This window comes from Carassius carassius, chromosome 28 (assembly GCF_963082965.1).
Source record: "Carassius carassius chromosome 28, fCarCar2.1, whole genome shotgun sequence".
NCBI lineage: Eukaryota > Metazoa > Chordata > Actinopteri > Cypriniformes > Cyprinidae > Carassius > Carassius carassius.
Genome location: NC_081782.1, coordinates 5,766,182 through 5,789,545, shown reverse-complemented (window position 1 = coordinate 5,789,545; position 23,364 = coordinate 5,766,182). Strand labels below are relative to the sequence as shown.

The window sequence follows — 23,364 nt, the reverse complement described above, 5'->3', positions numbered from 1 at the left end:
CACCAGAGAAGGAAAAAGCTGTTTATTAATTCATGTCTATCTATGGCTCCAATGATCTAGTGGTTACTTCATGATACTGTTTTCTTGTTCCAGCTTTACAAATATTCAAATAAAATATGAATAAAAAAAATGTAGTGATTTAAAGAGTGAAATTAATGATCTGCATAATTACAAATCTCTGTCCTCTGTCCATGGTGCCAGAACCTGTGATATGTTTCATCAGAGGATTTTCACTTTTCTTCTTTTGGAATAAGACTAAGAATGATATTCCATAAGTCTTTAATTAACCTGTCACTTAAACTATAGACATAGTGCAAATGATTATTGATTATTTAGTGTTGTCAATTCAGACTGCTAACACAGTATCCGAAAGAATCGTCTTCAGGATACTACACTAGCATTTATTAAACATCTACTACCAAATTACAGAAAAATCTAATTTAATATATACTGTGTTTAGTAATTTTGGCGATAAATCAAACATACCAGAATCTGACCAAACCATATTGTTTAGAGCTAGATGAGTTGGATTATCTTGCTGGTTTTTGATGGGTCGCAGAACTGAGAAAGATATTGTAAATATAACAATGTTTTGAAAACAACTTCCTCAAAAAGAATGAATCACAATCAGAAGTTTGACTAAAACATTAACACTTATTTCATTATCAATTCTGATTGATAACAGATTTTTTTACATCTGTTTTGAATCGGTGATTCTGAGCTTGTATCAACAGGAGTTTTTGGCATCATACTGTTTGGAAACGTTTAGAAATTCCGAAAGTTCGGCCTTTAGATGGCAATGATCTGGCAAACACGTGAATGACTTGACCAACTTATTATTCAATACGGAAGTAAGCAGTTCACTTTCATAGGTTCACTCAATGCTGGGATAACAGCATCACTATAGGAAACATCTTCTGTGTGACAAATTTCTTAATCAAACCAAGGGACATCATACTTGTCTTCTCTGCAGAGCCCTCATGAGGTTCAGCGGAGTGAACCATCTCCTATGGAACCCCCTCATAAGGAATGTGGTTCTAGGTCTTGTCCACCGGTTAGCTCACAATAACGTAAATGGATAGACCTGTGTTTGATGGCCAGGACCTCTCATTCTTAAGTTCCAAGTAGTAGTTTCTGATTCCCTCGCTCATCCTCGGAGGTCAGGCACTCATTTGGAGAGCTTGGACCAACCGCACAAATGTACTTGCCTCTCTCATTGTGGCCTCCCAGGTCTGTTTTTAACTGTGCCATCACATATTGCTCCTCGGTTGGTTCAAGAACGAGTTTTCATGATGAGCACTTCCACAGACACTTTGCACTTTCCAGCCTGCAGTATTGGAGAAAAATCCCTAGGGTGGTTATGTGTGCATGGCCCGTTTATGATGGCAATCAAAGCCCCCAATTTGGTGTGGTGGGCCAGCCAACCTCCTGTTACGGAGGTTCCCTCCACTCACTTGATTCAGGGCCCTATTTGCAGGAGGGTCAGGGGATAAAAATGAGCTCATTAAGTGCGGTCTCTCTACATGTGCTTCATGTTTTTGCAGACACCAATGGCTCTCTGCAGTCAGATGATATCTTAACACCTGCAGTTTGGCAGCTTCCAAGCATAGGATGGTTAAGGCCCAATCCCAATTCTACCCCTTAGCCCTTCCCCTTTCTCCTACCCCTTCGTTTCACGCGTTCACATGAAGGGGTAGGGGTGTCTTGATTCTCTTTTGGGTGGAGGGGAAGGGGTAAGGGGAAGGGCCAGATAACCCTTCAAACGAAGATTTTTCGGGACCACACTTCAAACGAAGGAGTATGAATTATCTCGGAAAGATGGGGTGTAAAAGAGTGAGTGTAAAACAGTGATCGTATCCTCTTGTCGCTGGAAAATATAATGTAGCGATTCAGCATTTAAACTGTATTTAATAAAAGTTGTGGGGCAGCGTTGACAAGTTAATTTTCTCCTGGATGTGTGAGCTGCGCGATTTCCGATATGTGTCATGTCATGTGTCAGTAAACAGCTCATTAATACAGAATGATAATTAAAGGCTCTAATGTACACCAGTATATGTGTGTATTGTAAGAGCTAGACGACGAATGATGGCGTGTGACGTCATGGTAGTGGTGTCCCAATCCTTAGGGGAATATTTTCTCCCCTACCCCTTGACACTCTTTTTCAAGGGATAAGGGGAAGGGGTAGGCGGAGGGGGAAGTGGTATAAAATAGAATTGGTATTGGACCTAAGTGTCTTGGCAAACAATTGGGCCATGTGGCTATGCCTGCCTGAGATCCTGCAGTGGGTCCTACATACCATTCATTAAAAGGGCCGTCCCCATTTCAGCTGGCTTATTTCCATGATGGTGCATTCCAGCGAGGCCTCAGTGTTGAGTCAGGAGATTGTGTCACTTCTAGAGAAATGGGCTATAGAAGATGTACCCTTCGCTCAGATTTTGATTTTTGTATTTTTTTTATTTTGTTGTACTTTATTTTGACTAAATCATGTACTGAGATTTAAAATCTGTTTTGTCTCATGTCCGAACCAGAAAGATTGTTTTGTGATTACCGATCTTAAGGATGCCTACCTTCACATCCAGTTCTAGCCCTCTCAGATGTAGTTCTTGGAATTTGTCAGTCTGCTAGCTGGCCCCATTATTTTTTATTAATTCTAGGGCTCCCTGCACAAGATGCTTGTATTCCATTAAGTGGAAGCTTTTTGCCTCCTGGTGTAGGCAACGCAATCTTGACCCAGTCTATTGCTCTGTAGGCTCGATACTGGAGATTCTTCAGAGTCATTTTTTTAAGGGGGTTGCCCCTGCCACTCTAAAGGTTTATGTGGCAGACATATCTGCTGAACATGTACCCATGTGAAGTATTTCAGTTGGACGTCACCCTCTCACCATAAACTCTTAAGGAATTAATTTCCATGATAAATTGACTGAGATTTCAACACAGCAACAACAAAAACTACTTTTAATCCCAAACACTCTATGACATCATAACATACAATGAGAGTTGAAATCATGATGCTTCTCAAGGAAATAGTCAGAAGGTTTAAAGCCCGTCATGAGGTCAAACAATGGAAAATTCATACTGTTGCTTTTATATGGACAATGCAGATAAAAATTGTCTCCAGCGATAACAGATCTAAACATTCCTCAGTTTTGAGCTCACTGGAGCTGATGGGATGGACTTCCATCATGTCACAGACTGATCAGCTGCTGTAAATGATATAAAAGCAAGAGAGAGCAACTACAGATACATCAGTGAGATACATCACACACTCATCATGACCTTCACCATCTTCTCCATCACCTGCCTTGCCCTGGTGACTTCTGCTCTGGGTAAGTGTCTCCTTTATTTTGCAAGAATAATGATGAACAAATATATAAAATACAAAACATAAATTAAGAGCTTCCTGCCTCATTCTAATCTCATTGTGTAACATTCTGTAATAACAGGTTGTGGAATCCCTGCGATTAAACCGCAGACGATCGGCAGCAGGATTGTGAACGGACAGAATGCCATCTCTGGTTCTTGGCCCTGGCAGGTCTCTCTTCAGGTAACTCATTTGTTTTTCAAACACACATTTGTCTGCTTTGTTTAAAGAGTAAATTTCATGTTTTCAATGCTTTTACCTTTTAAACAGCAACCCAATGGTTTCCACTTCTGCGGAGGATCCTTGATCAACGAGAACTGGGTTCTCACTTCTGCCCAATGCGCTGTCTTGTAAGAATCTTCAATCTGAAAAACATCACATACATTAGTGGTTAATACATTTTTCTGTCTAGATTATTTCAGCCTTTTATCTGTTTTATTTTTATCTCTCTTTAGGGTCTGCTCTCACCGTGTCATTCTTGGAGAACATAATCGTGGCTCCAATGATGAACCCATCCAGATCCAACTAGTTTCCAAGGTAGCAATGTTTTATGATCTCAGTGGATCAGAGATATTGAAGTTGAGAAAATAAAGAGACCAATTGATATTGCTTTTGTTCTGGTCAATATTAATTACATATGGAATACAGACAGAAAACATTTTTAAATGTTGTTTTATCACTGTTTTTTAAATATAGTAATAACCAAGTCATAATTACACTACAAAAACATATTAATTATAAATATTTTATTAGTAGGTCTACGCCCTGTATTTAAGAAAAGGTGTGATCTAAAAGTAAAAAAAAAAAAAAGATTTTGATCTTTGTTTTACATTGTATTATAGTTTTTTTTTTTCATTTGTGATTAAACGCCCATCATGTAAAAGGTTAAAGAGTTTTGCTTTAATACGTGAACTCAATATTACATTTGAAATGTGTGCAAACTGGTAAAAATATCAATCAGCATGTCTTTTTTTTTTTAGCTATAAAATGTATGCTATTGTATTCCTAAAATATGTCAAAATAAACATTTAACAACACAATCAGCACATTTATTTATTTATTACAAATATGAAATTCTGTACAGTAAAGAAAATATTCTAAATATTCTAAAAACACACGGTGTAAGTAAATGCTTACATCTTAATTTACCTTCTAAAAAGTCGGCTTGCACTATGAACTGATCATCCATCTTGTATGTATATGCAGGTCATCACCCATCCGCTCTACAACAAGGCAACCTTCAACAATGACATTGCTCTGCTGAAACTGTCGTCTCCAGTCACATTCACTCCTCGTATCTCTCCTGTATGTCTGGCCGAATCAAACGCCAGGATCGTGCCTGGAACCCGCTGCTTCACCACTGGCTGGGGCCAGACTGCTACCACAAGTCAGTCAGCTGTGAAACAAAAAGAGAATAACAACAAATCTGTTTACTGTGCAATGCAATGTGTCATGATTTCTTCTCTTTTTAGCGAGTCCTCTGATCCTGCAGCAAACAGGCGTTCCCATCATTAGTCCTGCTGTGTGCAGGCAGATGTGGAGTCAGAGCAGAATCACTGATGCCATGATCTGTGCTGGAGCTTCCGGTTCCTCATCTTGCCAGGTATATGAAGACAGATCAGGAAGAAACACACCAGCATATTAATGTTGCTTCTGTTCCGTCTCAAATGTATGTTTTCTGCAGGGTGATACTGGTGGTCCTCTGGTGTGTGAGAGTTCAGGGGTCTGGACTCTGGTGGGCTCTGTGTCTAGGGAAAGAAACACTTGCGATCCTCGTTCCCCTGCAGTCTACACCAACATCTCCCAACTGCGCTCTTGGATTGACAAGACTATTTCTTCCAACTAGATCACCAGTCTGAATATTTACTTTCTGTCTTTGATTCCCTGTTGGTGGTCTTTTTGTTTATGGGTTTGGGTCAGTCAATGATTTTATACTGTTTCCCTGTTTCAACTGTACAGATAATGAAAATGTTTCAATAAATTACATGAAAAAAAAGCAATGGAGAATGTTGTGTAGTGCAATTGTGTGTTATTAATTATGTAATATCAGACAGGTGATATCATGCATTAAGTCCTCTGCTCAATCTGACTTGTGTTGCAGCCTGGAATTAAACCACACCATGCTTTTCTGAGCATTTTTTTTTTCATCCATTTCTGTCACAGATGGAGTTTTAGTTCCTTTTTTATTTTATTTGCAAAACAATGAAAACAACTAAAAGTATTATTGTTAATAGTATTAATAAATAAATAAATAGAAATGGAACACTTGAAGGCACCCAGTAATATGTTGTCCATTTAATGACATGCAGTCCGTCCTTCAACATCCAACTCAGCTTTTCTCCATATGGAAGGGTGCCAAGTTTTGTAAAACGTAAATAGCTTGTTTTTTAGGGGGCAAAAAACTCAAGATTCAAATGGAATAATGTTGAATACAATCTTAGTAAACTGTGTCTTTGTTGGTGATTTTTCAGAAATCCATTGCTGAAGTAAGCAGCGTTTGGCAGTAAATAAAATTTTGAGCAGCTATTAATTTATTCATTATTTTAATAATTCTTTCTTTGGAGAATTCAAGGGTATGGAATGATATTCCGGACATTATTCAAAAAGAATTGCAAACTGTATTTTCCATAAACTCATTTAACCTGTCCAAAACCAAACGGCTTCTGAGTAAAAGGAAATCTGTACCGTGTGAACTGTCGTCAACTTGCTACACGAGTGTCAACATGTCCTCCACAATCACCGATTTCTACCATTTTTCAAACATTCAGCAAAATCGTCTATTAATAATTTTTATTACCGTCGACTGTGAGGTACGTCACTTCCCAATGCAAACACGCCCAATCAAATGGCCCCACCCCTGTCACTTGATTGACAGGTTTCTGTGTAGACGTCGGAAATTCAAATGCAAAAGGAATTGCGATTCCATTTGAGTTTTGGCAGTTTACATGCACTGTGCAGAGAGAGTGAAAAAGCAAATGTGGTAATTAAAATTGCTTTTTAAATATTACAGGCTCATAGCTCGTAAGACATGAGAATTGCATTTGCAAATGGACTTTGCTTTTCAATTTGTAATTTGGCACTCACTGTGCGTTCGCAAAAGTGAAAATGCAAACGGTAATGCGTGATTTAATAATAATAATAATTCATTACATTTATATAGCACTTTTCTAGGCACTCAAAGCGCTTACATAGTCAGGTGGTATCTCCTCATCCACCACCAGTGTGCAGCATCCACCTGGATGATGTGACGGCAGCCATAGTGCGCCAGAACGCCCAGCTTACTGGTGGAGAGGAGACAGAGTGATGAAGCCAATCAGCAGATATGGGGATTGTTAGGAGGCCATGATGGTCAGAGGCCAATGGGCGAATTTAGCCAGGATGCCGAGGTCACACCTCTACTCTTTTCAAAAGACATCCAGGGATTTTTAATGACCACAGAGAGTCAGGACCTCGGTTTAACGTCTCATCCGAAGGACGGTGCTTGTTGACAGTATAGTGTCCCAATCACTACACTGGGGCGCTAGGACCCACACAGACCACAGGGTGAGCGCCCCCTGCTGGCCTCACTAACACCTCTTCCAGCAGAAACCTAGTTTTCTCAGGAGGTCTCCCATCCAGGTACTGACCAGGCTCAGCCCTGCTTAGCTTCAGTGGGAAACCGGTCTTGGGCTCCAGGGTGATATGGCTGCTGGATTTGCATTTGCATTTGCATTTGCATTTGGATTATGTCACATTTTATGCGTCCACAAATTGAAAACGCAATTGCAAATACAATTTGCAATTCCTTTTGAATAATGTCCGGAATATCATTCCATACAAGGGCTCGATCACTAGAGCAAATACATGAGGCTTGTGGTTACGTATAGAGCAGCATTTGCCATCTTATAAGATTGTAGGTAAGGTTAAATTAGTCTAAAACCCAGAAAATATAGGGCCACTCTTTCCTGTCAAAATGCATCTCAGTGTCGAGAAACACCACCAGTTATCCAACATGAACATTTAAACAAATATTTAATATTATTACAGGAATTCCAGACTGGAGAAGAAAAAAAAAAACAGTCTGACCAGTTGAGATTGAATTTTTTTTTTTTATTAGCTCAAAAAAGTGAGACATCTAAAGAAGGGACTAGAAGATCTTCAAATGCTTTATAGAAATCTGAAAATAAGCACATTGGGTTTATCACACTATACTGTTTAACTTCTTCAGTCATATGCAGGTTTGTTAAACATTTATTTGGAGGTCGGCAAAGAGAGCTGTGTGAGTTTGTCGGAGAGAAGGTCAAACATGATGGTATTAAAGGCCGAACCTAAGTCCACAAATAGGATTGTGTAATTCCAAGGTCTGTTGTGATGGTTGTCCCAGGTCTATAGTTGTTAAGTCCAGTGATTTTGGGCTTTTTGGGGACCGGAATGATGGTGGAGCATTTGAAGAAGTAAAAAGTGCAGTAAATGGTAAAACTGTTTGCACTACAAGCCGTTGTGTTTATAGTTAAACATTAAAATAGTATGGTAAGACACAACTATTTGCAATATCAAGCAAAACAAGCTGTTTTACATCTAAAAATAACTGGAAGCATGGAACCACTGGAAGGAGGACACCAGGAGCCAGAAACTTATTTTGGAAATTTACAAATAGCGGCGACCACTTTTAAAGGTGGAAAAATTAGGTGGATAGTGTAGCTTAATATTTATTAATGAATCTTAATTCTTGTGCATGTATAATACAAAAGAACAATGATCTGTAAAAATTATATTTTGATGATAAGTAAAAATGATAATATGCAATGAAATATAAAGGAAATATTTTTAAAAAATTATATTTTGAGCAGCAGTTGTGGACAGAATGCAGTTTTTCAGGCACTTCAAAACAATAAATCATTTTGTGAAACATTGGGTCATTTGATTAAGAGCTTCAAAAATATTTGTTTTCCTTTCATTTGTTTGGAAATATGCCTGAATAAAACAATGAAAGAGGAGTGGTGACAGGTTTCTCAGAGGTTATGTAAAATGCTTAAGATTTTATTGTCTTCTTGTATGAGGAGGTTTAAGGGACTAAAAAAACGTCTCAAGGTTACGTATGTAACCCTAGTTCCTCGAGGGAACGAGACGCTGCGTCAAATGCACTTTGGGGAATGCGCTTAGCGTGAGCGACTCTGAATATCGTGTGTAATCAGTCCAATGGAAGAGCGTGACGTCACAGGCGGGGTGACATAAGCGACCAGGAAGCTATAAAAGCACGTGCCGCGCAGCTGGCGTCAGCTTCGAGTACCAGCAAGCACCGGCAGGGGTGCCGGGGGTATGGCTCCGAGACACAGCATTCCCTCGAGGAACTAGGGTTACATACGTTACCTAGAGACGTTCCTCTTCAGGAACTCGAGCTGCGTCAAATGCGCTTTGGGGAACGAGTACCAACGCCGCCAGACTACCAAACCCCTGCCTAGTGTGTATCCGAAGAGCACAGCTTAGGACAAGAGGACAGAAGCGCCTGGAGTGACTGGCATATCTAGGCCATATAATTTAACAAACGTAGAGGGCGTGGACCACCCCGCATACACCTGCTAGGAAGGCCTTGGAGGCTGCCATTCCCCGAGTAGAGTGAGCCTTGGCTCCCAACAGCGTGGAGACGACCAGAGGACTCATAGGTGGCGTTGATAGCCTCGACTCTCCAACGACTAATAGTCTGTTTAGAAGCAGGAGAACCCCTCTTGGGGGGACCGTAGCATACAAGCAATTGGTCAGTTTTTCTCCACAGGTTGGCTCTGTGGACGTATGCGTCCAGCGCTCGAACTGGACACATACAATTTAGCTTCGCTTGGTCGGGCTCCCGGAAGAGAGGAGGACAGAAGGCCTGCAGCACTACAGGTCGTGGTGTAACAGAGGGAACCTTGGGAACATATCGCGCTCGAGGGTATATGAACGCTTTCGTCATGCCAGGTGCAAACTCAAGATAAGTGGGGGCCACAGAGAGGGCCTGAAGATCTCCTACTCTCCACAGAGAGGTGATAGCCAACAGAAAGGAGGTTTTAAGTGTAAGATGTCTGTCTGAAATATCTTGAATGGGTTCAAATGGGGGTTTGCACATTGCCTCTAACACCTCAACCAAGTCCCACGGGGGAATACGGGACCGTACTGGAGGTCTCAGCCTCAGCGCACCGCGGAGGAAACGTGTAACTAGGGGGTGTCTTCCCAGAGACTGGCCATCGAGAATGGCATGGTAGGCCGCAATGGCCGCCACGTAAACCTTCAGCATGGAGTGGGTCAACCCTGCAGAGAGCCTAGCCTGTAGAAACTCCAGAACTGTACCAACTGAGCAGTTTGCTGGGTCTAGCTGGCGGTCTCTGCACCATGAGGTGAAGAGTTTCCACCTCAGGGCGTACAGTTTCCTCGTTGAGGGAACTCTGGATTGGAGGAGGGTCTCGACAACCTCAGTTGAGAGACCAGCTGCTAACAGTTGTGTAACAGTTGCCCCCTCAGGGGCCACACCCACAGCTTCCACAACTCTGGGCGAGGGTGAATTATCGTGCCCTGCGCCTGAGAGAGTAGGTCTGTCCTGATCGGTATCTCCCATGGAGAGCCGTCGAGGAGCGAGACCAGGTCTGCGAACCATACTCGGCCCGGCTAGAACGGGGCTACTAATAACAGACGGACCCCATCCCGGCGTACTCTCGCCAGAACTCCTGGGAGCTGAGCATTAAGGGGAAAGGCGTACAGACGAAGTCTCGGCCAGGTCTGTACCATAGTGTCCAGTCCCAGAGGGGATGGATGAACTAGAGAGAACCAAAGGGGACATTGTGATGTCTCTTGAGTCACAAAAAGGTCTACTTGAGCCCTGCCAAATACTCTCCATATCTGCTTCACCCCCTCTGGGTGAAGCCTCCATTCACCGGGCCTCGGCCCCTGCCTCGAAAGTATGTCTGCTGCCATATTTAGTTTCCCAGGAATATATACTGCTCTTAATGAGAGGAGTTTGCTCTGGGACCACACCTGGATCTGGTGCGCCAGCTTGTACAAAGGGCGCGAACGCAGACCTCCCTGGTGGTTGATGTAAGAGACCACCGATGTGTTGTCAGTGCGCACCAACACATGGTGACCCCTTAGGTCAGGGAGGAAGTGCTTCAGTGCACGATAAACTTCTAGCATTTCTAGACAATTGATATGCCATGTTAGATGGCGACCGCTCCACAGACCACGGGCAGGGTGGCCACTCATTACTGCACCCCAGCCCGTGAGAGATGCGTCCGTCGCTAGTACTACACGGCGACAAGGAGCTCCCAGCACCGGGCCCTGATTCGAGAACCAAGGTTTCTTCCACATGTCCAAGGCACGGAGGCAGCGCCGCGTGACCTTGATAGTGCGAAGTAGATTGCCCCTCGGGGAAAATCCCTTGGTCTTGAGCCACAACTGTAGGGGTCTCATGTACAGCAGGCCAAGAGGTATCACGTTAGACGCAGCTGCCATCAGACCCAACAATCTCTGAAATTGTTTGACAGTAAGTGACTGACCTTCTCTGATTCTCTCGACTGAGATGAGGATCGACTCGATACGAGCAGGGGGCAATCGTGCCTGCATCACGGTCGAATCCCATACTACGCCTAGATAGGTGGTTCTCTGAACCGGAGAAAGTACACTCTTCTTGGCGTTCAATCTCAAACCCAGCTCCCCAATATGCGATCTCATCATGCAGGTCGGGAAAGAATGGAAGGCCCCGGTTGGGAGGTGGCTGTCTCGTGCACCTGCGAAGCAGCCGCACCGACATTCACACACAGAGCGCTTGCTGAAAGACGCGAAGCTGACGCCAGCTGCGCGGCACGTGCTTTCATAGCTTCCTGGGTGCTTACGTCACCCCACCTGTGACGTCACACTCTTCCATTGGACTGATTACACACGATATTCAGAGTCGCTCACACTAAGCGCATTCCCCAAAGCGCATTTGACGCAGCTCGAGTTCCTGAAGAGGAACTGAATTGACTAAAAAAACTGAACCTATTGCTTTATATTTTAGACACACCATGTACACATTACTCAAATAAAAAAAAAGCTGGTCATTTCATTTTACGATTTATATATATAATTTTTTTTAACATGAAAGTTTATAAAACTAAAGACCGGGATTTTGTATAGTTAAAGCAAACTAGCCTTATTTCTCCCACACAAATATAATATATATATATATATATATATATATATATATATATATACTGTATATATATAAAACCAGTGGACAGAGTGCTGATTACAAACAAACAAAGAAGCAAAAATTAATACAAACATAAGAAGAAGCCAACTTAATATATAAAATGTGTCAGCGGTATGTAACAAGCATTACTTTTATTTATTACAAAACATGTTTGACCAGCTTATTGTCCTTAATATTATCTAAAGTGGTGTTAAAGAAACTGAAATTAGCAATAAGCTTTACTTTAGCCCAGCTGTCATAACTGATATAATTATAGTGTTACACAACTTTAGTCCAGACAACAACCCTATATATGTTTGTGCAAGAACCTTATTATGACCTTATGTTAAAGTTGAGTGATCTCTAAAAACAAGAGATGGAAAGAAATAGACTCAAATCTTTGTTTGCATTTTTTGAAAGTACTGGTACCCAGCACCTTTCTTCTGGACCATAATCTTCCCAGTCTACCAGAAAATAGAGTCGGGAGTCCAGTATCTCCTTTACCATGTAGATGGGCTTGGCTCCTACGGGTGGTATCGGGGGGTTATTGTCAGGGACCTGGTCTGCAGAGGGAACAGAGACAGGTAAGTGATGGGGTTTTAACAGGGAGACATGAAAGGTGGGGTGTATCCGATACTGAGCGGGTAAGCGAAGTCAGTAAGTGACGGTTTGATTTGTTTCTCCACAGGGAATGGACCGATGTATTTTGGGCTTAACCTGTGACATGGTTGCTTCAATTGGATATCACGGGGGGAGAGACATACCAGTTGCCCAGGTTGGTAGGTGGGAGTTTGCCGACGGTGAGTATCAGCAAATTGCCGGTGACAATTTATTGCCTGCTGAAGGTGGTGGTGTACCTGATTCCAAACCCTCTCACTGTTTTTCATCTATGTATTCATGGCGGGGACTTCGGATGGTTCACCAGACCAGGGGAACAATGGGGGTTGATAGCCCAAGACGCATTGGAAAAGGGTCAGGTTTGTGGATGCCAGTTGACTAAATAGCGGCTTCAAAAATGTTGGTGGGTGTGGTAGAACATCCTGAGGAAACAGCAGATGTCCTAAATTTTTCATTCTGTTTGACCATTTGTCTGCGGTGGTAACTGGAAGTTAAGCTTATTGTTACATTGAGAAGGGCGAAGAATGCCCTCCATACCCGAGAGATGAACTGGGGTCCTCGATCAGACACGATATCTTCAGGGATGCCGAAATTGCCAAACACGTGTTCAAACAGTTACTCTGGCGTGTCAAAGGCGGTAGGCAGGGCTTTCAGAGGGATTAGTTTGCACGCCTTCGAGAATCCATCAACGGCCAAAAGAATACATGTGTTCCCATCGGAGACTGGAAGGTCGGTGACAAAATTGACTCCAATATTGGACCAGGGGCGATGAGGGATGGGTAATGGGATTAGCTTTCCGGTGGGTAACTGGAGTGGGACCTTGGTTATAGTGCAGAGTGTACACCCCTGGACAAAGGTCTTGATGTCGTCCTGCATTCTTGGCCACCAGTATTTCTGCTGAAAGGTGGAGTATGTTTTGCTGATGCCGGAGTGACCTGTTCCAACAGATGAGTCAGAGGAGGAGATGAGGGAAGTGCTGAGATCTTCAGGTACGTAGATGTTGTCAGCAGGCATGCTGGAGGAACGGGCATGTTTTGTGACAGCTCAAGGATCTGTTCATTAAGGTCCCACTGGATGGGGTTGATGAATAACTTGGTTGGTAGGATGGTTTCCTCGGGAATGTGGAGATGGTACAGAGTATCTGCTCTTGTGTTCTTTGACCCTGGACGGTAGGATATCTGAAAGTGAAACCAGGTAAAGAACAGAGCCTATCTTGGTGAGGGTTAAGCTTCTTGGCTTCCTTTAAGTACTGGAGGTTCTTGTGGTTGGTAAGTATGAGTAACGGATGTCTGGCCCCCTCCATCCAGTGTCTCCATTCTTCCAGGGTGAGTTTCACGGCTAAGAGTTCCCAGTTACCAATATCATAGTTTCTATCAGCGTGGGATAATTTTCGGGAGAAAAATACACAATGGTTTCACCTGGGATCAAATCGATTGCACAATCCCAAGGTCGGTGTGGCAGTAACTTGGAGGCTGCCATAGGACTGAATACGTACTCAAAAGATGAATGACACGGGGGAATGTTGACTGAAAGATTTTCTTTGGGCATTCAATGCAGGTAGAGTTCACAGACACAGGTTAATCCTCTTCGGTAAACCGTAAGGAGGGCCTTTTTTTTTATTCCAACCACTCACCCCAGCTAGGGTTCGGAATTCCAGGGAGTACTCAGAAACAGATCTTTTACCTTGACGTAACTGTAATAGTTGGTCGCCGACAGAGGAATCACCTACAGGGCGTCCAAACACTTCCTTGAAATGACTAATTAAACTTTGTACAGACGAGGTTATTGCCGTCTCCTGGAACCACAGCGCTTTAGCCCATCTTAAAGCTGCCCCAGATAGCTGCTGGATGATAAATGAGATCTTGTATCTTACCGTGGGATATTGGTGAGCATGTGTTCGAGAGCGAGCGAGCATTGCAGCAGAAACCCGTTGCAATCTTCCGCCCGGCCAGAGAAGGGCACTGGTCGAGAGACGGTCTTGGCAATGTAAACCATCATGGGAGCGGGGTTTGCGGAAGCACTGTCTTCGGGCTGCATTGGGTTGATTGCGGTGTTGGTCAAGCTTCCTGTCAGGATAGTAACAAGAGGCAGAGGTAAGTGAATCCAACCACAGAATTTATTTACAGAATAACAAGTACGGGGTGAGTAATCGTTGGTTTCAGGTGCGGGTTTGGTGCAAATCACTCCGTTCGAGGCTGAAAACTAGTGATTAAGTCCTTAGCAGATATGTCAATGCCACATAGTCACAGTTCATTTATACTTTTTTCTTTCTCTTTCGGGTGCGGAAGTTATCAAGTAAGCTTGGATGAAACACAGGAGGCTCGGGAGATCGTTGGAACTCAGGTAACAGGCGAACATACAGGAATCCTGGGGGCAGTAGAACAAGAACACAAAGGTTAGTGATTCAAAAGGTGCGTATACATTACGTCTTTGAATCAGTGGTGCACTAGATGATCCAGAGACAGCCGTCTATTGTCTGTTCTTGTTGGAGGCTTGACATTGACCTGGGGTTGTGGTGAGTGCTTTATAGTGCGCTGTGATGAGATTGCTAATGGTGAGCAGGTGCAGGTGATTAGTACTCAGAGGAGCGTGATCATTGTGGGATGGATGGGACCGGGCTTGACTGATTCCTGACACCAAGTCCCTTTATGCACTCCTTTACAGTAGGTTGTGATATGCAATAATTACAAATTGAAAAATAATGACAGTGTCATGTTGCATCTGTCGTCATGAAATCACTTGTGACTGTTATTACCAATCAAAATGCATGTTTATTTAAATGCAATTTGTACATATTTTACTAAGTGACTAATTCATACAATTCTTGCGAATTACCAAACCTAACCCCGCCTCTGAACCCCGCCTCTGAACCTACCCGGCCATCTCTGAACCTACAAGATGGCCGCCTGTCCAGAGTCATGGCCCAAGATGGCTGCTTGCCCAGCGCCACTGCAAAGGATGAGAGTCTCAGCTGACCCTCCGGAGTCAAGTCAGGTGCCAGTTGACCCTCCAGAGTCGAGTCAGGTGCCAGTTGACCCTCCAGAGTCGAGTCAGGTGGCAGTGAACTCTCCAGAGTCGAGTCAGGTGACAGTGAACTCTCCAGAGTCGAGTCAGGTGCCAGTGAACTCTCCAGAGTCGAGTCAGGTGCCAGTGAACTCTCTAGAGTCAGGGCTAGTCACCGCTGATCCTCCAGAGTCAGGGCTAGTCACCGCTGATCCTCCAGAGTCAGGGCCAGTCACCGCTGATCCTCCAGAGTCATCCAGAGTCAAACTCCAGAGTTTTCGTTTTCTGTTGTGTTTTCTGTCGGTTCCCCTCTGTTAGCCTGGCCTTCCGTCCCTCCCCCTGGACCTCCTCCGGTCCTCCTCCCTCCTGGTCTCCCTGTTTTGTGTCTACACTTCTGGTGTCTGTTTCCCAGGTTTCCTTTCTGGCCCTCCGTCCCTCCCCCTGAGCCTCCACCTGTCCGCCTCCCTCCTGGTCTCTGTTTTGTGTCATGTCGTGGAGCGTCTGGGAGCCGCTCCGTAGAGAGTCTCAGCTGACCCTCCGGAGTCAAGTCAGGTGCCAGTTGACCCTCCAGAGTCGAGTCAGGTGCCAGTTGACCCTCCAGAGTCGAGTCAGGTGGCAGTGAACTCTCCAGAGTTGAGTCAGGTGACAGTGAACTCTCCAGAGTCGAGTCAGGTGCCAGTGAACTCTCCAGAGTCGAGTCAGGTGCCAGTGAACTCTCTAGAGTCAGGGCTAGTCACCGCTGATCCTCCAGAGTCAGGGCTAGTCACCGCTGATCCTCCAGAGTCAGGGCTAGTCACCGCTGATCCTCCAGAGTCAGGGCTAGTCACCGCTGATCCTCCAGAGTCAGGGCCAGTCACCGCTGATCCTCCAGAGTCATCCAGAGTCAAACTCCAGAGTTTTCGTTTTCTGTTGTGTTTTCTGTCGGTTCCCCTCTGTTAGCCTGGCCTTCCGTCCCTCCCCCTGGACCTCCTCCGGTCCTCCTCCCTCCTGGTCTCCCTGTTTTGTGTCTACACTTCTGGTGTCTGTTTCCCAGGTTTCCTTTCTGGCCCTCCGTCCCTCCCCCTGAGCCTCCACCTGTCCGCCTCCCTCCTGGTCTCTGTTTTGTGTCATGTCGTGGAGCGTCTGGGAGCCGCTCCGTAGAGGGGGGGTACTGTCACAGTGTCTGGGTTGTGTTCCCTGGGTTACCACTAGGTGTCCTCCTTTCTCACGGTGTCTTTCTCCTTAAACACTTCCTGTTCCCTTATTTGGTCACCTTCCTCCGGTTTTGTAATTGATTGTTCCCCACCTGTCTCCTGTTCCCTTATTATCCTTCTGTGTATTTATACCCGGTCTGTCTGAGTCTGTGTTACAGAGTCCTAGTTTAATGTTTGAAAGTTTATTCATTTCCGTCGCTTCTTGCCTTGCTTTGCCTTGTCTTCGTGTCTTGTTTATGTTGGATTTGGATATTCTGGTTTTGACCCTGTCTGGACTGTTTACCCCTTTGGATTACCCTTTAATAAATACATACCCGCAATTGGTTCTCTCTTCTGTGTTATCTGTAACACCACACGTGACATATTCAGATTATGAGCATGTGCCTTCTCTGGGATTTAACCCATGTTCACATGATTGCATATTGTTTTTTAAAGCAATCCTCTACCAACTGAACATACAAAACCCAAATTTTGGTGCCGATAAAAGAGTACAAAACATTAATATGAAAGTCTCCTGTTGCCGATATGGGCACAATTGTAGTATAAGCTCTGATTTCAGGGATTTGGACAAATGACCTATACATATACCTATAAGTGTATTGGTGTGAAGACATGTTTCTGTAGACCCATTCTCTTTAGTATCACTGTCTTGCAACGGCTTGCCAAGGTTGAATGTGTGACTAGTTAATGTCAAAGACTTATTGGGAAAGCAGTTATTTTACTGCAAGTATAGTGGAAACACTTAAGGAAGTAATTTTCATAATAAATTGACTGAATTCTCAACACAGCAAACACAACAAAGAGAGAAGGTTACAACAAAGACTTCTAATCCAAGAAACTGCAATTTGTACATATTTTACTAAGTGACTAATTCATACAATTCTTGCGAATTACCAAACCTAACCCCGCCTCTGAACCTACCCGGCCATCTCTGAACCTACAAGATGGCCGCCTGTCCAGAGTCATGGCCCAAGATGGCTGCTTGCCCAGCGCCACTGCAAAGGATGAGAGTCTCAGCTGACCCTCCGGAGTCAAGTCAGGTGCCAGTTGACCCTCCAGAGTCGAGTCAGGTGCCAGTTGACCCTCCAGAGTCGAGTCAGGTGCCAGTGAACTCTCCAGAGTCGAGTCAGGTGACAGTGAACTCTCCAGAGTCGAGTCAGGTGCCAGTGAACTCTCCAGAGTCGAGTCAGGTGCCAGTGAACTCTCCAGAGTCAGGGCTAGTCACCGCTGATCCTCCAGAGTCAGGGCTAGTCACCGCTGATCCTCCAGAGTCAGGGCTAGTCACCGCTGATCCTCCAGAGTCAGGGTTAGTCACCGCTGATCCTCCAGAGTCAGGGCCAGTCACCGCTGATCCTCCAGAGTCAGGGCTAGTCACCGCTGATCCTCCAGAGTCAGGGCTAGTCACCGCTGATCCTCCAGAGTCAGGGCTAGTCACCGCTGATCCTCCAGAGTCAGGGCTAGTCACCGCTGATCCTCCAGAGTCAGGGCTAGTCACCGCTGATCCTCCAGAGTCAGGGCTAGTCACCGTTGATCCTCCAGAGTCAGGGCTAGTCACCGCTGATACTCCAGAGACTAGTCTGGTCACCGTTGATCTTTCAGAGTCAAGTCAAGTCACCGGTGATCTTCAAGGACTGAGTCAAGTCACCGGTGATCTTCAAGGACTGTGTCAAGTCACCGGTGATCTTCAAGGACTGTGTCTGCTCCACCCTGGGGAACTCCAGCCTCGACCACAAGGATGTGGTGGTCTTCTGCTCCGCCCTGGGGGACTCTGGCCTCGACCACAAGGTTGTGGTGGTCTTCTGCTCCGCCCTTGGGGGCTTCTGCCTTGACCACAGGGGTGTGGTGGTCTTCTGCTCTGCCCTGGGGGGCTTCCGCCTTGACCACAAGGTTGTGGTGGTCGTCTGCCCCGCCCTGGAGGGCTTCCGCCTTGACCACAGGGGTGTGGTGGTCTTCTGCTCCGCCCTGGGGGGCTTCCGCCCTGACCACACGGTTGTGGTGGTCTTCTGCTCCGCCCTGGAGGGTTTCCGCCTTGACCACACGGTTGTGGTGGTCTTCTGTTCCGCCCTGGTGGGCGCCACATGAAGTCCTTCATGGACTTTATGTTTTTCATTTTCTGTTGTGTTTTCTGTCGGTTCCCCTCTGTTAGCCTGGCCCTCCGTCCCTCCCCCTGGACCTCCTCCGGTCCTCCTCCCTCCTGGTCTCCCTGTTTTGTGTTTACACTTCTGGTGTCTGTTTCCAAGGTTTCCTTTCTGGCCCTCCGTCCCTCCCCCTGAGCCTCCACCTGTCCGCCTCCCTCCTGGTCTCTGTTTTGTGTCATGTCGTGGAGCGTCTGGGAGCCGCTCCGTAGAGGGGGGGTACTGTCACAGTGTCTGGGTTGTGTTCCCTGGGTTTCCACTAGGTGTCCTCCTTTCTCACGGTGTCTTTCTCCTTATCACTTCCAGTTCCCTTATTTGGTCACCTTCCTCCGGTTTTGTAATTGATTGTTCCCCACCTGTCTCCTGTTCCCTCATTATCCTTCTGTGTATTTATACCCGGTCTGTCTGAGTCTGTGTTACGGAGTCCTAGTTTAATGTTTGAAAGTTTATTCATTTCCGTCGCTTCTTGCCTTGCTTTGCCTTGTCTTCGTGTCTTGTTTATGTTGGATTTGGATATTCTGGTTTTGACCCTGTCTGGACTGTTTACCCCTTTGGATTACCCTTTAATAAATACATACCCGGAATTGGTTCTCTCTCCTGTGTTATCTGTAACACCACACGTGACATATTCATATTATGAGCATGTGCCTTCTCTGGGATTTAACCCATGTTCACATGATTGCATATTGTTTTTTAAAGCAATCCTCTACCAACTGAACATACAAAACCCAAATTTTGGTGCCGATAAAAGAGTACAAAACATTAATATGAAAGTCTCCTGTTGCCGATATGGGCACAATTGTAGTATAAGCTCTGATTTCAGGGATTTGGACAAATGACCTATACATATACCTATAAGTGTATTGGTGTGAAGACATGTTTCTGTAGACCCATTCTCTTTAGTATCACTGTCTTGCAACGGCTTGCCAAGGTTGAATGTGTGACTAGTTAATGTCAAAGACTTATTGGGAAAGCAGTTATTTTACTGCAAGTATAGTGGAAACACTTAAGGAAGTAATTTTCATAATAAATTGACTGAATTCTCAACACAGCAAACACAACAAAGAGAGAAGGTTACAACAAAGACTTCTAATCCAAGAAACTCAATGACATCGTAACATACAATGAGAGGACTGAAATCATGATGCTTCTCAAGGAAATAGACAGAAGACTTCAACGCCCTTCATGAGGTCAAACAATGGAGAATTCATCATCTCTGCATGTAGAACATCAGCTCTGGACAATGAAGATAGAAACTGTCTTCATCAATAACAGATCTAAACATTCCTCAGTTTTGAGCTCACTGGAGCTGATGGGATGGACTTCCATCATGTCACAGATCAGCTGCTGTAAATGATATAAAAGCAAGAGAGAGCACCTACAGATACATCAGTGAGATACATCACACACTCATCATGACCTTCACCATCTTCTCTATCACCTGCCTTGCCCTGGTGGCCTCTGCTCTGGGTAAGTGTCTCCTTTATTTTGCAAGAATAATGATGGACATATATTGAAAATTAAAAACCTGAAATAAGAGCTTCCTGCCTCATAAATGATGAATTACATTCTGTAATAACAGGTTGTGGAATCCCTGCGATTAAACCGCAGACGATCGGCAGCAGGATTGTGAACGGACAGAATGCCATCTCTGGTTCTTGGCCCTGGCAGGTCTCTCTTCAGGTAACTTATCCGTGTTTTTAAACACATTTTTCTGCTTTGTTTTAAGAGTAAATTTCATGTTTTCAATGCTTTTACATTTTAAACAGCAAGCCAATGGTTTCCACTTCTGCGGAGGATCCTTGATCAATGAGAACTGGGTTCTCACTTCTGCCCAATGCGCTGTCGTGTAAGATTCTTCAATCTGACAAACATCACATACATTAGTGGTTAATAAATACTCTGTCTGGATTATTTCTGCCTTTTATATATTTGTTTTATTTTTTTATCTTTCTTTAGGGTCAGCTCTCACCATGTCATTCTTGGAGAACATAATCGTGGCTCCAATGATGAACCCATCCAGATCCAACTAGTTTCCAAGGTAGCAATGTTTTATGATCTCAGTGGATCAGAGATATTGAAATTGAGAAAAAGAGACCAATTGATATTGCATTTGTTCTGGCCAAAATTAATTAGATACAGAATACAGCCAGAAAAAAAATATATAAATGTTGTTTTTTAAACAATTATAATAACAATAACCGTCATAATTACACCACAAAAATATATTAATTACAAATATTTTAGTAGTAGGATCATGTCCTGTAATTTAAGAAAAGGTGTGATTTTAAAGGATGCTAAATTATTTTAATCTTTGGTTTAGATTTTATTATTGTCATAAACTTACAAGTAACAACAAAATCAAATTTTTCTTTACAACCAAAACACATTCTAAAAACCCACGGTGTACGTAAATGCTTAAATATTTATTTACCTTCTAAAAAGTAAGCTACTAACTGATCATCCATCTTGTATGTATATGCAGGTCATCACCCATCCACTCTTCAACAGAACAACCTTCAACAATGACATTGCTCTGCTGAAACTGTCGTCTCCAGTCACATTCACTCCTCGTATCTCTCCTGTATGCCTGGCTCCATCAAACGCCAGGATCGTGCCTGGAACGCGCTGCTTCACCACTGGCTGGGGCCAGACTGCTACTATAAGTCAGTCAGCTTTGAAACAAAAAGAAAATAACAACAAATCTGTTTACTGTGCAATGCAATGTGTCATGATTTCTTCTCTTTTTAGCGAGTCCTATGATCCTGCAGCAAACAGGCGTTCCCATCATTAGTCCTGCTGTGTGCAGGCAGATGTGGAGTCAGAGCAGAATCACTGATGCCATGATCTGTGCTGGAGCTTCCGGTTCCTCATCTTGCAAGGTATATGAAGATAGATCAGGAAGAAACACACCAGCATATTAATGTTGCTGCTGTTCCGTCTCAAATGTATGTTTTCTGCAGGGTGATACTGGTGGTCCTCTGGTGTGTGAGATTTCAGGGCTCTGGACTCTGGTGGGCTCTGTGTCTTTTGAAAAAAGCACTTGTGACCCCCGTTTCCCTGCAGTCTACTCCAACATCTCCCAACTGCGCTCTTGGATTGACAAGACTATTGCTTTCAACTAGATCACCAGTCTGAATATTTATTTTCTGTCTTTGATTCCCTGTTGGTGGTCTTTTTGTTTGTGGGTTTGGGTCAGTCAGTGACTTCATACTGTTTTCCTATTTCAGCTGTACAGATAATGAAAACCTTTCAATAAATGACATAAGAAAAACAAAAAAAGCAATGGAGAATGTTAAAGAGTGTAATTAATGACATGTTATATCTGACGGGTGATAACAGACCAGTCCTCTGCTCAATATGACTTGTGCTGCAGTCTGGAATTAAACCACATCATGTTGTTTTCGTATGGCAAGAGGAGAGTTGTTTTATTTTTTTCCATTTCTGTCACCTATGTAGTTTTAGTTCCTTTTATCCTTTATTTGCAAGAAGAGCAACAACAAAAACAGCAACAAAAAACACACATTAACAGTCGTTTTCAGAGGCATCGTAGTAAAACAATCACATACTGTCACAGTCGAAAGCACAGCAATTGCCAGGAAAAAACAAAACCATATTACTTATAATAGTAGCAATAAATAATAAAATAAGTTGTAGGCATCCATATGTTCACTTCAATTTGGTCCATGTAATGCCATGGTCTGTCCTTCAACATCCAACTCAAACTGTCTCCCAAGTGGGAGAGAAAAGGGTGCCAAGTTTTGTAAAACTGGAATAGCTTGTTTTTAAGGAAAAAAACTCAATGCTTCAAATGGAATAATGTCCAATACACTGTTTCTTTGTTGGTGTTTTTTTTTCAGAAATCCACTACTGCAATATGCAGCTTCTGGCAGTTCACAAGTTCACGCTTGGTGTTATATGCACTAATCTGTAAAATTCACACCAGTTGGTCAAGGTCCAGAGAGATTTCTACTAAGACACGACATTAAGAATGCATTAAGAAAAGTCAATAACACAGGGAAATATGTATGCAGACGTACATTATAGCACAGACATAAATAAAACAGTAGGGATCTAATATAACTCTAATAAAAAAACATAATTAAAAAATAAAATAAAACATTAAATATGTAACATAAAACATTGTATATACATAAATAGAGGTATAGGAAATAAATGTAATTGTTTAGATAAATGTACAGATATATTATTAGTGTGCAGATATTGTTGTGGGAGGAGCACACGACAGACACAGTGGGCATGGTGTCAGGCCTCGAAGAGGCTTTTATTAACAGAAAATAAAATAATACCGGGGATAAAAGTGGCCAAAGGGGGAGAGTGTCCAAAACAACAGGGAATCTGGTATCGTCATATCTCGTCATGCTGCGGGGTTTGTGTGGGTCGGGCAGTGTTCATGGAGGAAGGGTCCAGGTAAGGGGCGGAGTCCGGCGGCCGTATCCTGCTCGTTGGCCGCGGCACTTGCAGGGGATGGACGGCCCGGGATCCTGGCCCATCGGCCATGTAAACTGGTGCGATTCTCGTCCAGACAGTGGGTCCGGCAGCTCACCCTTCCTGGACCCATGAGGACACCAGTGTGCATGCACAGGGAAGAGACCGGTCTCTCGAGGAGTGGTGCATTGGGCTTTTCAACAGCAGCGGTGATGAGGCTCCCTTTCCTTCAGGTGTTCCCCATCACACGCTGCCAGCCCTGACTCGTCCAGCGCCCCTCCTCTCTCAAACACCCACTCCTGTCTGGAGCCTGGTGAAGGGTGGCGATTTAGGACGGGGTGCCAATGACAATCAGGGAGGAGGCAGCTGAGCTCCAGTGATCTGTTGAAGATCTGTGTGAAGATGGGGGCCAGTTGGTCAGCACAGACT

The 23,364-nt window shown here is 44.1% G+C and overlaps 2 protein-coding genes across 2 annotated transcripts; both read left to right on the top strand.

The window, feature by feature from the left end:
- The first annotated feature begins 3,116 nt into the window (after positions 1-3,116).
- Positions 3,117-5,292, top strand: LOC132107783 (chymotrypsin-like protease CTRL-1). The gene is made up of 7 exons (XM_059513989.1): positions 3,117-3,326; positions 3,444-3,544; positions 3,632-3,711; positions 3,817-3,898; positions 4,568-4,748; positions 4,834-4,964; positions 5,046-5,292. The coding sequence occupies exons 1-7, from the start codon at positions 3,272-3,274 to the stop codon at positions 5,205-5,207; spliced, it is 792 nt and encodes a 263-aa protein (XP_059369972.1). The 5' UTR covers positions 3,117-3,271; the 3' UTR covers positions 5,208-5,292.
- Positions 5,293-19,146: 13,854 nt separating this feature from the next.
- Positions 19,147-21,885, top strand: LOC132107781 (chymotrypsin-like protease CTRL-1). Its single transcript, XM_059513987.1, has 7 exons — positions 19,147-19,956; positions 20,069-20,169; positions 20,256-20,335; positions 20,446-20,527; positions 20,972-21,152; positions 21,238-21,368; positions 21,450-21,885. Exons 1-7 carry the CDS (start codon positions 19,902-19,904, stop codon positions 21,609-21,611), a joined length of 792 nt encoding a protein of 263 aa, XP_059369970.1. The 5' UTR covers positions 19,147-19,901; the 3' UTR covers positions 21,612-21,885.
- Positions 21,886-23,364: the final 1,479 nt, after the last annotated feature.